This window comes from Caenorhabditis remanei, chromosome X (genome assembly GCF_010183535.1).
Source record: "Caenorhabditis remanei strain PX506 chromosome X, whole genome shotgun sequence".
Taxonomy (NCBI): Eukaryota; Metazoa; Nematoda; class Chromadorea; order Rhabditida; family Rhabditidae; genus Caenorhabditis; species Caenorhabditis remanei.
Genome location: NC_071333.1, coordinates 14,687,304 through 14,700,654, shown reverse-complemented (window position 1 = coordinate 14,700,654; position 13,351 = coordinate 14,687,304). Strand labels below are relative to the sequence as shown.

Sequence of the window (13,351 nt, the reverse complement as noted above, 5' to 3'; positions counted from 1 at the left end):
AGGGCACGATCATTTTTCGGTTTTAGTTTCAATGAAGACTTCCATCGTATCGATGGCCATGAGCTCTCAATCATACAGTAAAAACAACGAAACCATGTCAGAATAATTATTGTGAACAATTTGAGAACTTGTGTGATAAGTGTTACAATTGAAATTTTATCAATCAACCTTATGTGTTACCTCCCGGAATCACACCATTGCGATGTCAATTTTGATTATTTTGAAGTTAGTTATTATATTGGATAAACGTATTTTACAACAAAAACTATTCCAGCTCCACAGGGAATCCTTGTTTCAGCTTCAAACGAATTATTCAGGCACATTGTATCTGCAAACTTTTGAATTTCAGCTCTTTGTTCTATTTTATTTGTATAGAGGCTTCCATCTTTGGAATAACGTTCCAACAAGACTAGTGCGGATCCCTGTAGATTTGAACTTTGAAATAATGGATTATGCAATAAATTTCGTTTTGTTAGTTGTTTTAAGTCAGGGAGTGGTCTTTATTGTTGCAGTAGTAGGATCGTCTTTTTTGATATGTTGAGAGCACGTCAATGCAATGATACGTTGGATTTTAATTTGAATCGTGCTGATTGAAACTGTATTATATCATACGATTCATAACCGGACTATTTCTGCGTCAACTGAAAATGAAATTACTGGATTACAAGTCCATGACTACTAAAAAGGTTCCACTAAATTTTAAGGTTTCTAACTTTAAGTTTTCGAATTTTTTGGCGTTTTATCTTTGTAATGAAGTCAGAGCTCTCATCGACACGTTATGGTTTCTGATATGACTGCCTAAAATAAATTATTATGTTTTTGCGAGTTTGGATTTTTCTTCTCCATTCAAACTAGGATGATTGACTAGCCTCAGATTCTTTTCCATATCTCTTCCCTCAATTATTTATCAATAAATTTATAATTGGGTGAAAAGAACAAATTTAGTTTCCATAAACAAAATATAATGTATGTGCACAGATCAAAGAAAAAAGTTTTCTGGTAGTAGAGTTTCCTTATCTCCGAATTTCCAATTATTGCAACAACAATTACCTTTCAAACGTGGTTGATACCGATGTCAATATCACTATCAAATCTGAAACTCATAAAACGGGTATGCTGAACAGGGTCGACTATGTTGCCATCGTCAGTTTCAATTGGACAATTTTTAATTGAAAACCGAATGAACAAGAGGGGAGGAGGAGACGAAGGAAAAGGCATGTGTGCCGGAGGGGTTGGTCTCTGTAAGCACATTGAAAAATGATAAGCATCGGAGTGCAGACTGACGGCTTGGCGGAGGTGGTGGTGTGCTCACTGAAAGTGACTACTGGTACAAGATGAGGTTATTTGTGACTATTATTTTAGCCGCCGTTATTCTCTTAGTTTTTGCATTAGGTATTTTTCTTTTGATTCCGTTCCCTATTGCTATTTTTCAATCTATCGTCGATTCACAAGTTTATCTACAGTAAGTTTCTCCGTTTTGTTTTTGGTTGAGATTAAACATTAAATGCATTTCTTCTAGTTCACATTTTACGGTATTTCATATGCGGTTTCTAAAACGGCGCTAGTTCGTTTTTGAAGTATAAGTTTGGTTTTTGATCGCAAAAACATGCGACTATTTCAGCTACCGTACTTTTCTAGTAAATACCGTTAGATTGTACTATTTCAAACATTTCAACTATGTCTTCTGACCTTCCAGACAAAAAGCCGACGGCCAATATCCAACGGGTACATTCTACTGGTCTAAAATCCCCGCAGTGCAAGTTTGGACCTTCAAATTATTCAACGTCACAAATCCGGACGAAGTTCTTTATTATGGTGCCACTCCTGCCATGCTCGAAATCGGACCATATACCTACACGTAAGTTGGATTAAATCTTGATTGACGTGTTCTTTGACGGTAGTTTCCGAATTTGGCTCTTTCGCTGTAAATTCATGTGATGATAAGCATAACGATGGCGCCTAACCATTATATGGTTTTTGATAAAAAAAGAAATAATGTGCTTTGATAGTTACAGAAATAGTGTGGAAGTTACGGAGACTGTCAGAACTGTAATATAGTCGTAAAATAATGTCATTGCCTCTGAAATGTTGACCATATGTGGTTTCAATAGTTTCATGGACCAGAAAAAAGAGTTAGATGTTCGAAGTAAATAAAAACCGGCTGAACTACAAAAGTCTTTCAAATTCTTCGAGTATAACAACATTTTGATCTCTGAAATAGTGTTGTTATATTCATTTCTATTACCGCTAGGGTCTTATCACTTTCTGTTCTTCGTACCCCTAATATTCGTAAGAAAACAAAAAATGAAAAAAATGAATGTGACACGACACGCGACTAACACACCAACACTAGACACATACCAATCTTCTCCAAGCACACCTAATCCGTTTGAACTATTTTATTTCAGCGAAACGGAATTCAAAGACTTCATTGAGTTCCGGAACAATGATAATGAAGTATTTTATCAGAACAATAAGACATGGGTAAGAGAAAAAAAACAATCTGGATTATTTTGCAAACTATTATTTTCAGGTTTATGATCAATCACGCTCATGCGATTGGTGTTTTCAAAATGATAGTGTGCAATTTGCCAACACTGCATACATGGTTAGATTATTTATTGTGTTTTCAGAAATGAAATTTATTGGAGGAACCGAAAACAAAAATATAAATTTTGAAGCACGAGCCTGAATAACAAGTTTTTTAGAGTGCTGTATTTATGCAAATCTATCAACCTGCCGGCCCACTTGTCAACTTTGGAATGGACCTCCTCACAATTCTTCTTGGAGAACAACCAATTAGGTACATTGAGCATTTCCAACATTCAAAACTCTTGGTTTTTTAGAACAGTCACAACTGCCGGAACTCTTTTCGATGGCTACAATGACCCTCTTATCACATTGATTAACAGTCCGCTTACCAAGGTAACACCCAATAAACTGTTCCTGTTTCCATGAAAAAAAAGCGTGGCGTGATGATTAAAAATTATGCTTTGCTGATTACAGGTTTTGCTGTCTATTTTGGGAAATCCGATTCAGTTGCCACAAGTACCAATGGGAGGATTCTTCCCAAAAGTAATTGACAACAGTAGCAATACAATACTCAAATAAACTTCCGTTACAGTATAGTCACACCTGCGATGGAAACTACACTATCAGAACTGGAAAGGACAATACTGACTAGTATGTTTGGAATGCAAGAGTAAAAAACAACAACAATGTTTTCAGCACTGGACAAATCACCTCATGGAATGACATGACTCACTTGCCATGGTGGAATACATCAGACACTAGCGATATCAGGGGAACTTGTGATGGAACTATCCAGAAACCAGGACTCCAGAAAAAAGATTCAGTTGTTCAATTCCAGTCTTTTGTGTGCAGGTTTGAGCATTTCTAATAGGAAATATAGTACTTAAGTCAATTTGTTTTAGAAAATACAACCTTCACTACTCGGAAAGCAAAACTGTGAACAGTATTCCAACATATGGGTTCAAGATTGAAGATGACTCTTATGACGCTATCAAGAACCCTGGCTACCGATACCCCAATTTAGAGAAAGTGGTAAGATTATAGTCGTACAAGATATTTATTGACCAAGTTTTATTCAGAACTATTTTCCCAACTGGCCATGCGGTCTCAACCACACAAAAGTGGACAACGGAAATTGTGGCATGGTGAATTGTAATCTATTCGATAACTTCTGTAATCCGTGTTGCGATGGGTCACACATCAACGGGACTTATGTAATGCCACCAGGAATGGTTCCCCAGCAATGTATCCCTGGACAGAATGTTCCGTTGCCATTTGGAGGAATTTTGTCAGCACCTCACTTTTATGGATCCCCGGATGTGATTACTGATTCTATGATTGGAATTCATCCTGACCCAGAACTCCATCATCCTGGAACGTTTTACATTAATCCGGTAGGTCACTACATATAAGGGGACCTGATTTATCGAGTAGTTTATTTTTCAGACAACCGGCAGTAGCATAGGTGGAAATTTCCGAATGATGTTATCGATTCCAGTGTTCAAATCACTTTCTTGGACGTAAGTCTTGTCCTGGCGTTCCCAGTTGTTACAAAATGTATTTTCAGAACAATGTCAAACGTTGCCAACTCAATTATGCCTTCATTCACTCTTACAATTGGAGTAGAAATGAGAGACTATGCTGTTAACTACATTTACTTCAACACAGTAACGCTACCAAATATCATTTTGGGTGTTGGTATTGGTCTGACGGCTATCTCTCTCATCGCTGTACTCCTTTGGGGATTCTGCTATTTCCGAAAGAAGAGAAACCAAAAACCTTTTGTTTTGCAACAACATCAAACTGAACCAGCGTGGAGTATTGGTGAATAAACAATAGTTCATTGTTTTTATTACATATTATTGTTTTCTAATTCAAATTGTAAATTACATTTCTCAAATCGCATAAATAAATCACACTAGTATATACAAAAAATGCTATCTACGGGTTTTTTGATTACTTGTGACAACAATGTTGGATAAAGCAACGTTTCGTAGTGGTAAGACTAAAATAGGATACGTTCGGAATAAAATGCCCAAATTGTACAAAATGTATGAACAGAGAGTTAAAAAATACTCGTGAATATATGAAAGTTGTGGTGTAAAATGTCAAAGTGCAGGTAGAACACAAAATGCAGATGACAGAAAAAAGCAAGTGGCATTATCAAATTAACGTCGAAGATAGGTGTATGCAATGTGAAGGACGGCACCAATCAGCACTAGAAGTAGTCCCTTTTCTCTTCGTTTTTGTACAACAACTTGGTTTTCAAGAACTCCGAGTCGACCCATAAGAACAACTGAAAAGATGACGTTTAGACAAATCCTGATATTTATATTGTATGGAGTTCTAGCACGGCCAAAACATCTACAGTATGACTGATTAATACAGAGCAGAAAAAACCGATTCTTAAATATGGATTATTAGTCGGAGAAGAACAAGCCAAGAAGTAATGGCTTGCATTTGCAAAATACGTTTTCTTCTCCATTCTCAAGTACAAACTGAAGATAACATTTCTTATTTTTTGAAAGCTATTTTGCCAGTTGGCAAGGATGCAAGTATTGCTCCGATAAATTTCAAAAATACTCACCCATTCTCTTCTGCATCAATTTCACTTCTTCATATGGGTTTTGCACATTTGATGATTCGATAGAAGACGGCGCAATCTGTAATAACATACTGAAATAATGAGGATAAAGATATACGGTTTACCATTTTCTGATTATTGTTATGGTTGATGACATCTTCCGTCAAATCGAACACATTCAAGTGATTTGGCACCTCCATTTTGAGTGACTGCAAATGTCACATCATTAAGTAAGAATATAATTATCATAAGAAAACTCACCGCTGTTCTATACACTCTTCTGTCTTCTGGAACAAATGTGGTACGTCCGTTGACAGTGATATGCTCGGGAACACTCATTTTCTCCAATACTGCATTCCGTGCTGATTCGAACTTGTTCATCTGAAACATTACTATTTACAACGTTGTATGCGAACAGAAGAATATATGAACTATTATGAAAATGAACGCAACTTTATAAAAGGACCAGAACAGTAACATGAGAAAGATTGTCAAATAAACATTCTCCAGTGTTCACCAAATAAGTCCTCTCCACCAAAAAACATTCCTCATATTACGCAATGGGCTTTAAAAGGGCCGATGCGGAGGCATGTTTCCTTATAACAAAGCGAACTCACCAATCTATTGAGCGGATCCATCTGCATAAGGTCGGCACCTGTCACAGACAGGTGGTCCGGTACGTGCATCATCTAGCCGTCAATTCTACAACATTCGAAATTAAATCAATGCAAAAAGTCAAAGAATACAACTAGTGATATTGTAAAGATAGGTAGTATTCGGACCTTGAACCGAAGAGAACGTGATAATAATAAAGAGACAGAAAGAAAAGATAACAACAGTTTATTACCGACTACTACTACTACTATGAACCCGTGTGATACGGATAGAAAGTATAAAAAGGAAATGGAGAAATACGAGAGAACAAAATAATAAGAAACGTAATATTAACTAATAACAAGAAAAAAACATGTAATAAATCAACGAGAACCTAGTATCCAAGTGGGCAGCATAGTTGCCATGGGAGTTCTACGTGCAGGGAGCTATATTCACTTGTCCGTTTGTTTCTCGTCGTTGGAGTCATTTGCTATAATATTGACGTGTTTGATTGAGAATAATACTTTTTGTTTTTCATTTTATATATAGCTGATTTTTAGAGAGGCCAATTTTTCATTCTGTAGCATATCTAAACTTTTGGTATCTTAAATTCAGGACTGTTACGAGCATTAACGTGAGAATAGAGAACATTCTGCTCAATGCTTCTCAAAGCATTCCCAGGTTTCATTTTTTGTATGCATTTTCATGAGAAATTATGGATTTTTAGAATTTTCAATTTCTCCAATGTTTCGACGGCCTTCTCCAACATTAATATTTCAAAAAACCATCTTTCGAACTTATAATTTACGGTAAACCAAGAACATCTTGAGGTTCGATCATTAAATTTTGCAAACTCACTCTTGAAACACTGAGTCCTCATCGCACACTCCATAAACGCCATCAATTGTTCTCCGCATGCGCCGTTTTCCATTTCCTCATCAGTCGACGTCTTCTGACATGAAATTGCTTCTCTAAATATTTGATTTGTGTTTTGTATTTTGTTCTGAACATTTCCATTTACCTGAACTCATAACCACATGGGCTTGCAACTAGATGTCCAACACAATGACACTCAAAGTTGACTGATCCGTCGGGGTTTTCCGGTCCTGAAAGTGAAATATGTATAGATTTTACTTTATCTGATGCTTGGACAAGATTTAATACTGCTTTGAAGGTTTGAGAAATTGTTTTAATTTTAGAAAATAGTTTAGATCGCGAAATCGATTTCTCCCACGTAAACCAACGATTTTTTATTGAAAAGTAGAAAATCGAACCTGGGTTATTGCTTGGATAAACATCGCTCGGATCGGTGTTTGCCAACTCTTTGTAGTACGAATCATTGATATCATCCCAGAATTCATCTTTCGTCATCACATACTTTACCTGAAAATCATCAAAAATCGTTTAATTATTTTATAATGTCAATATTCATTACTTACATCATTACTTCCGCTAGTATCGCTGTTTTGTGTCATCTGGAATGAGATTTGTTGTAATATATAAAAGCAGGAAAAAATCTATGGGAATTTTCTTTTGAACGCTTTCCATTCTTATTTTTCTTATACAAAACAAAGAAAATGACTCAAATAACATTTTTTTTTCGGCAGCAACAACAACCCTCGTAAATCGACACGAGCGAGAGAGTGAGAGACGAGAGACATCTGCTAAACAGAGCGCGCGGAGCATCGTTTGGGCAGAAGCCAACTGGGTCCCTCGGGTGTTTCATCGATTCTTCGCAGTGAGCAGACAAGTTTAAAATGTATATGCCTGAGCATATCTCGGGAACTGGGGATGCTATGTCAATAAGTGGAATGGAGGTATGAAACCATTCACCGTTGGAAAAAAAGGAAAGATGTTTTATTTCAGCCATATTCACGAGTTTCTGACGAACACCGAACTATAGAAGCTGGACACGATGCATTCTTCGTTAGTGATAGTAATAATGTTTTTTGCAATACAAAATTCATTCTATTCAGATTCCGGAAGAAGCCATTGGCTCCATTTACGAATCCGCTGACTACATGACAATAATGGATAGATTCGCCGACGTGAGTACAAAAATTGTATTGAAATTGAATATAAATCGGAAAATTTTAGCAATATCAAAGCGATCTCGATGCTCACTGCGAAGTCGATCCGATTCGTCAAATAAAAACTGTCAGATCCCAACTTAGTGAGTTGTTTTCAAATATACAAAAACATAAATAAAGTAGAAATGCATATTTGCAAAATTTCGGCCAGGTCGGCCCGGAGTAAAAATGTACACAATTTTCCGAAAATTGTTGAAATTTTTATCAAAAACGTTTAAAAACCCCATGTAAGCTTGAATTTTTATCGATAGTTAAAAACATATTCGAAAATTCGTCTTTTTTGCGAAAAAGTTCTCAAATCGGCACGACCCGGCCCGTTGCAAGTTTGTAGAAAGGAAATTTTCCAGTTAACTTAGTTCACATTTTTTTCATCCATCTAGAATTTTTAAATTTCCAATTTTAAGCAGAATTTGATCAAATTAAAAAAAAAGAAACCAAAAATCGACTCTTTCCCCATAAAAGTTAAAATTTGACTTCTGCCGTCCTGTTAGTAAAAAAATCATTTTGAACAATTTTAAAACTGAAAAATGAGATTTTGCCACAAAACAAAAAAAGTAACACGCTTTACGCTTTAAACCAGGAACCCACATTTCAGGACACATCACTTCTACTCTTGATGAACTCCAAGAAGAGAATGCAAATCGAGACCGTCGTGAGCAGGTTGGTGATAAATACAGAACTCTCTATTTGTGTTGCCATATAGTTGAACGTTGGTGTGTTAAACATAAATGACCGATCGAGAGGAGGTATTGAGAGAACACATGGTAATGGAGTGTAAGACAATAGTGTTTTCCATCCATCGTGTTGTTTTGAAAGTGATTTCATTTCATTTCGATCAACGAGTTTTTAGTTGATGTGATGGCACTGGGAAAATGAGAAAAACCTGTGAGAAATCAGACACCTCAATTTTCCAGATTAAGATTTTCGAATGGTGGGATATTGAAACCGGGGCTTGTGATTCTTCCTGGTTAAACCAAATGAGTTTTGTGAATTTCTGCGCGAATCAGTTGCCCCTGATGCACTGATCCAACTTTTCAAAATGTTTTCCGTGATTTTTTTTTCAAGGTGAGAAAATCTCATGACTTCAGAGAAATAATAACCAAGACACTTGTGTCGTCACAACGACACGTAGTCTTACGTGTACCCATTTCTTCAACCACAACCGTATGTCTTCCAAACACCACACATCACAATACGTACACCACACAACCGAGTACCTCTTTCTTTTTAACTTAACACTCTGCGTCTCTCACTCTATCGTCATTAGTCTCCTCTCGGTGCAATAAGACAACCTATCCTCAGGTCCGATGGACACCCAATATTGATTGTTTTTTGCAGTTCCTCTGGGCCGGTCTCGCTGGTCTCGCGCTCATCACGGTCTACTCGTTGTTCCGCAAATAATCATTTTCTTGTTTAGCTACCGCCCCCCCCCCCCCCATTTTTCCCACTATCTCACTTGATACCGATTGTATTGATAATAATTGAATGTACCCTTACATGTACTTTCTTAGAGTATTTTTAAAACATAATTTAATTTGATACTCAATTTTCCTCCTCCCGGCTAGTTTTTCTTAGTTTTGCTTTAAATTGGCTACTAATTTTCTCAAAATCCTCCAACCACATCCCACTGCTCTCACAGTCCTTGAAATCTCAACCTCAGATAGATCTTATGACTCTCCAAGCTTGATATCGATGAAAAATAAACATTACCTCATTCAAACCGTTTTTTCTTTCATTTTTTCAGTTCTCCGACTGCTTTTATTTCATGTTTCGTATTGTCAAGAAAGTTTGAACGTTTCCAGGTAACAAATACAGGTCTCTACACATGATATCACGGGTTTCACTCCTTCGCCTACAACATGCAAGGAAAATATTGACTACTTCAGGTACAGTTATTTAATTAAAGTGCTACAAGTACCGCACTCGGTCCGTTTCAAGACAAAACCTAGCAGAAAACTCGAAAAGAAAAACATTTTTCAGCATCCACCAGCTCTAAACCGTCTACTCTCACAATCGGAAACGTCAGTGTCCAACTGCAGGAAGCGAAGAATACGGATTTTGTCCCCGCCTTCTACGGATGGAAGTCTCAACCTCCACAAGACTTTCTTCCACACTTGAAATGGCTCATTCAAAAAGATCAGCTCAAGCAGGACGTGTTTCTGCTAGGAGTTCCTGGCAAGATCCGATTGGAATTGGTGTTGAGATATTTGGTGAGTTTTTTTCCGGTTAAAACAAACATATGATGTTGCAATAAGTGGCAGGCATCGCCACGTCACCAAAACTCGCAAACTCAACTTTGTCTGTTTTCAGGAAGCTACTAATCGAGAATTCGAGTACCTCCCAATCACCAGAGACACTACTGAAGCTGATATCAAGCAACGTAGAGAAATCAGAGATGGAACAGCTTATTACACAGATTTGGTACGTTATACTGTTAGATACACCCCAGAAAATACAATGTTTCAGTGCGCAGTTCGAGCAGCATTGGAAGGACGAGTCTTGGTAATCGACGGTGTTGAGCGAGCTGAGAGAAATGTGCTTCCAATCCTCAATAACCTTTTGGAAAACCGAGAAATGCAGCTGGATGATGGAAGATTCTTGATGAAGCATGACAAGTACGATGAGTTAAAGGAGAAGTATGATGAAGCGACATTAAAGAAAATGGGAATGGAAAGAGTGTCTGAAAACTTCCATGTGATTGCTCTCGGTCTTCCTGTACCCCGATTCCCAGGAAACTCGCTGGATCCACCATTCCGCAGCAGATTTCAATGTAGAAACATTGAGGAGCTGTGTTTTAACACGTTTTTGGAGGAAGCAAAGCGTTTGGCACCGAGGGTCAAGGAGTCTGAACTCAATGATTTGATTTCTGTTGTTTATGCATACAACTCGGAGGCCACCACGTCCAGACCCAGGATTGCGACGTCAGTTGTGGAAAATACCTTGAAAATTTGGGTAAGGCTTTTATTATAACAATCTTGTTGTAAATTTTGACTTGCAGAATGTGAACCCAAGGTATTCAGCTGGTCAGATTCTGGATTTTACCTATCCAGCAAAAGAAGTGTTGTCGGATAGTGAGAAAGAGCTTATTGAGACTTTTAAAAACAAATTTGATTTGGTGAGTTTTATTTCTTGATACCCTATTATACCACTCAACAATTTTCAGAAAAGCAATGAGAATACAAGAAAACTTAAAATCAAAGATGGATTGATTTCCGTTCGAACCACTAAAGCTACACAGACACTGAACCTACCAAAACCCTCTCATCCGTCCACAACCAAAGCAACATGGATTCCAACTGACAAACAAGAATATCTCATTGCAGACCTTGCAACAGCATTCTCAAAAGGAGATTTTGTTTTGATTGGTCCGAAAGGTTCCGGTAAATCAACGATTCTTGCTGAACTTTCCCAAAGACTCAACTACAACTACGTCACAATGGTATTGCATCAGGATATGAATACTAGAGAGCTTATCCAACGCCGACATATGAAAGAAAATGGTGACACTGTCTGGGAAGATTCGATTTTAGTGAGTGCAGCTAGAAATGGTGATGTCTGTGTATTGGATGGTGTCGAAATGGTGCATCCCAGCGTTTTGATGTCGCTCGCTCAACTGATTTATCATCGAAGATTTGATCTACCTAACGGAAATCGTCTAATTGGAGAAAATGAGTTTGGAGCCATTATGGAGAGAGATGGAGCTGATGAAGCAACAATGAATCAACGGTTAGTTCTCTAAAAATGATGTAGCCAAGTTATTCTTTTTTTTCAGCGGTGTATTCAAAATACCCGAATCGTTCCGTCTACTGTTTGTTGGAGAGTCACAATCAAAAGAGCACAAATGGATCAACGAGAATGTGCTCTCAATCCTTCCTTTCTTCACAGTACCCCACCTCTCCCTCGTCGAACAATCTAACATCATTTCGCAAATCACTCACGGCAACAACACGAAATCTGTAAACAAATTGATCGAATTTGTGGAAAGTATCAAAAATTCCACGGATTCTGGAGTATGTTCATATTAGTTGCCACGTTCATCAATCCAATTGATTTCTTTTTAGCTCAAAAACACTGCCACCTCGCTATCCCTCCGTCGGCTAATTCACATTGCGAAGCGAGACCTGATGCAACCAGGACACTTGCAAGAACTTGTTGAAAAGGCTGCTCTGTCAAAGTTCTTACCTCAAATCACCAAGGAAACTTTTGAGCATGAGATGAAAACCGCTAAAATCTACAATGACACGAAGATTCGTACCAAAGAAGATCAAAAGTACCTCGATATGATCCGAGCCGAGACAGAGAGACCGGAAGATGAGGCATTGATCCCAAATGTTTTGTTCCATCATAACAAACAACACGATGAAGTTTTGGAAGACATGGCAAGAGATATGAAACTCGGAAGTCACTTGCTGCTGATTGGAAACCAGGGAGTTGGAAAGAACAAGCTGACAGATCGGTTCCTCCATCTGATTAACCGACCACGTCAATATATGCAACTTCATAGGTTTGTATGACTACGGTAACTCGCAGAATGTTTAAAAAAACACATTTTTTAGAGACACGACTGTCCAAACATTGACAATGCAAACCGTCGTTGAGAATGGAATCATTCGACATGAAGATAGTGCGCTAGTGAAGGCTGCTAGAAGTGGACAGGTAAAAAAAATCAGATTAAGTTATCCCTGATGAGAGTCAATACTCGTTTTGTTTCAGATTCTGGTCATCGACGAAGCCGATAAAGCTCCTCTTCACGTCATTGCAATTCTGAAAACTCTTTTGGACACTGGAAACTTGGTGCTTGGAGATGGAAGGTCACTACGACCGGCTGCATCATTTACCGATGCTGACAAAAGAAATGATCGCCTCGTCCCAATCCATCCTAACTTTAGAATCATAATGTTGGCTAACAGACCAGGTTTTCCATTCCTTGGTGAGTTGATTAGCAATTTTACGCCGTACAGTAAAAATTATCGTGTTCCAGGCAACAATTTGTTTGCGGTTCTCGGAGACTTATTTGCAATCCACATGATTGATCATCCGGGTAGAGCAAGTGAATTTGAAATGATTCGGAAGTATGGACCAAATGTGAATGCTGCTGTCCTCAATCAACTGCTCACTATTTTCAACGAACTTCGTGACAAAACCGACCAAGGAGTGTTACAGTACCCTTACTCCACACGTGAACTTGTCAATATTGTACGACACTGTAATGTGAGTATATATTTTTCATATCAAATCTATTCATGAAATTTTTTCAGGAATTCCCAAATGACCCACTACCAGAAGTTTGCCGCAACGTGTTCGACTTTGATTCTTACAGTGAAGACACCATTGCAGTCATACACGAAGTCTTCCAGAAGCACGGAGTACCACTAGGCTAGTCATTTTTTGACATAATTATTATTTTGTTGTATATTATGAGTGTTTTAATCTGTTATATAATGAATTTTTAGAAAAAAATATTTTGTTCACTGCAGATAATCTGACAAATAAAAATGTTTCATATTTCAGGTGTGTCACGAAACAAGGATAGCGTTGCTATCATGGAGAG

At 37.7% G+C, this 13,351-nt stretch overlaps 5 protein-coding genes across 5 annotated transcripts; 3 read left to right on the top strand and 2 right to left on the bottom strand.

The window, feature by feature from the left end:
- Positions 1-1,334: 1,334 nt before the first annotated feature.
- Positions 1,335-4,364, top strand: GCK72_024918 (uncharacterized protein; the record flags this gene model as incomplete). The annotated part of the gene is made up of 13 exons (XM_003099772.2): positions 1,335-1,462; positions 1,697-1,858; positions 2,409-2,484; positions 2,534-2,608; positions 2,709-2,803; positions 2,847-2,925; positions 3,007-3,075; positions 3,125-3,183; positions 3,229-3,384; positions 3,435-3,564; positions 3,612-3,926; positions 3,979-4,052; positions 4,100-4,364. The coding sequence occupies 13 exons, from the start codon at positions 1,335-1,337 to the stop codon at positions 4,362-4,364; spliced, it is 1,683 nt and encodes a 560-aa protein (XP_003099820.2).
- Positions 4,365-4,700: 336 nt separating this feature from the next.
- GCK72_024917 (uncharacterized protein) lies at positions 4,701-5,805 on the bottom strand (the record flags this gene model as incomplete). The annotated part of the gene is made up of 5 exons (XM_003099744.2): positions 4,701-4,828; positions 5,120-5,195; positions 5,242-5,325; positions 5,378-5,497; positions 5,734-5,805. 5 exons carry the CDS (start codon positions 5,803-5,805, stop codon positions 4,701-4,703), a joined length of 480 nt encoding a protein of 159 aa, XP_003099792.2.
- Positions 5,806-6,162: 357 nt separating this feature from the next.
- On the bottom strand, positions 6,163-7,185 carry GCK72_024916 (uncharacterized protein; the record flags this gene model as incomplete). Its single annotated transcript, XM_003099748.2, has 5 exons — positions 6,163-6,200; positions 6,569-6,681; positions 6,732-6,816; positions 6,985-7,093; positions 7,150-7,185. The coding sequence occupies 5 exons, from the start codon at positions 7,183-7,185 to the stop codon at positions 6,163-6,165; spliced, it is 381 nt and encodes a 126-aa protein (XP_003099796.1).
- A 282-nt stretch (positions 7,186-7,467) lies between these two features.
- Positions 7,468-8,825, top strand: GCK72_024915 (uncharacterized protein; the record flags this gene model as incomplete). Its single annotated transcript, XM_053736117.1, has 6 exons — positions 7,468-7,527; positions 7,577-7,636; positions 7,687-7,758; positions 7,808-7,883; positions 8,396-8,460; positions 8,715-8,825. 6 exons carry the CDS (start codon positions 7,468-7,470, stop codon positions 8,823-8,825), a joined length of 444 nt encoding a protein of 147 aa, XP_053579683.1.
- Positions 8,826-9,625: 800 nt separating this feature from the next.
- Positions 9,626-13,181, top strand: GCK72_024914 (uncharacterized protein; the record flags this gene model as incomplete). Its single annotated transcript, XM_053736116.1, has 12 exons — positions 9,626-9,686; positions 9,781-10,010; positions 10,111-10,221; positions 10,267-10,752; positions 10,799-10,915; positions 10,964-11,526; positions 11,573-11,810; positions 11,862-12,304; positions 12,357-12,456; positions 12,514-12,730; positions 12,782-13,011; positions 13,059-13,181. 12 exons carry the CDS (start codon positions 9,626-9,628, stop codon positions 13,179-13,181), a joined length of 2,919 nt encoding a protein of 972 aa, XP_053579682.1.
- Between the last annotated feature and the right edge of the window lie 170 nt (positions 13,182-13,351).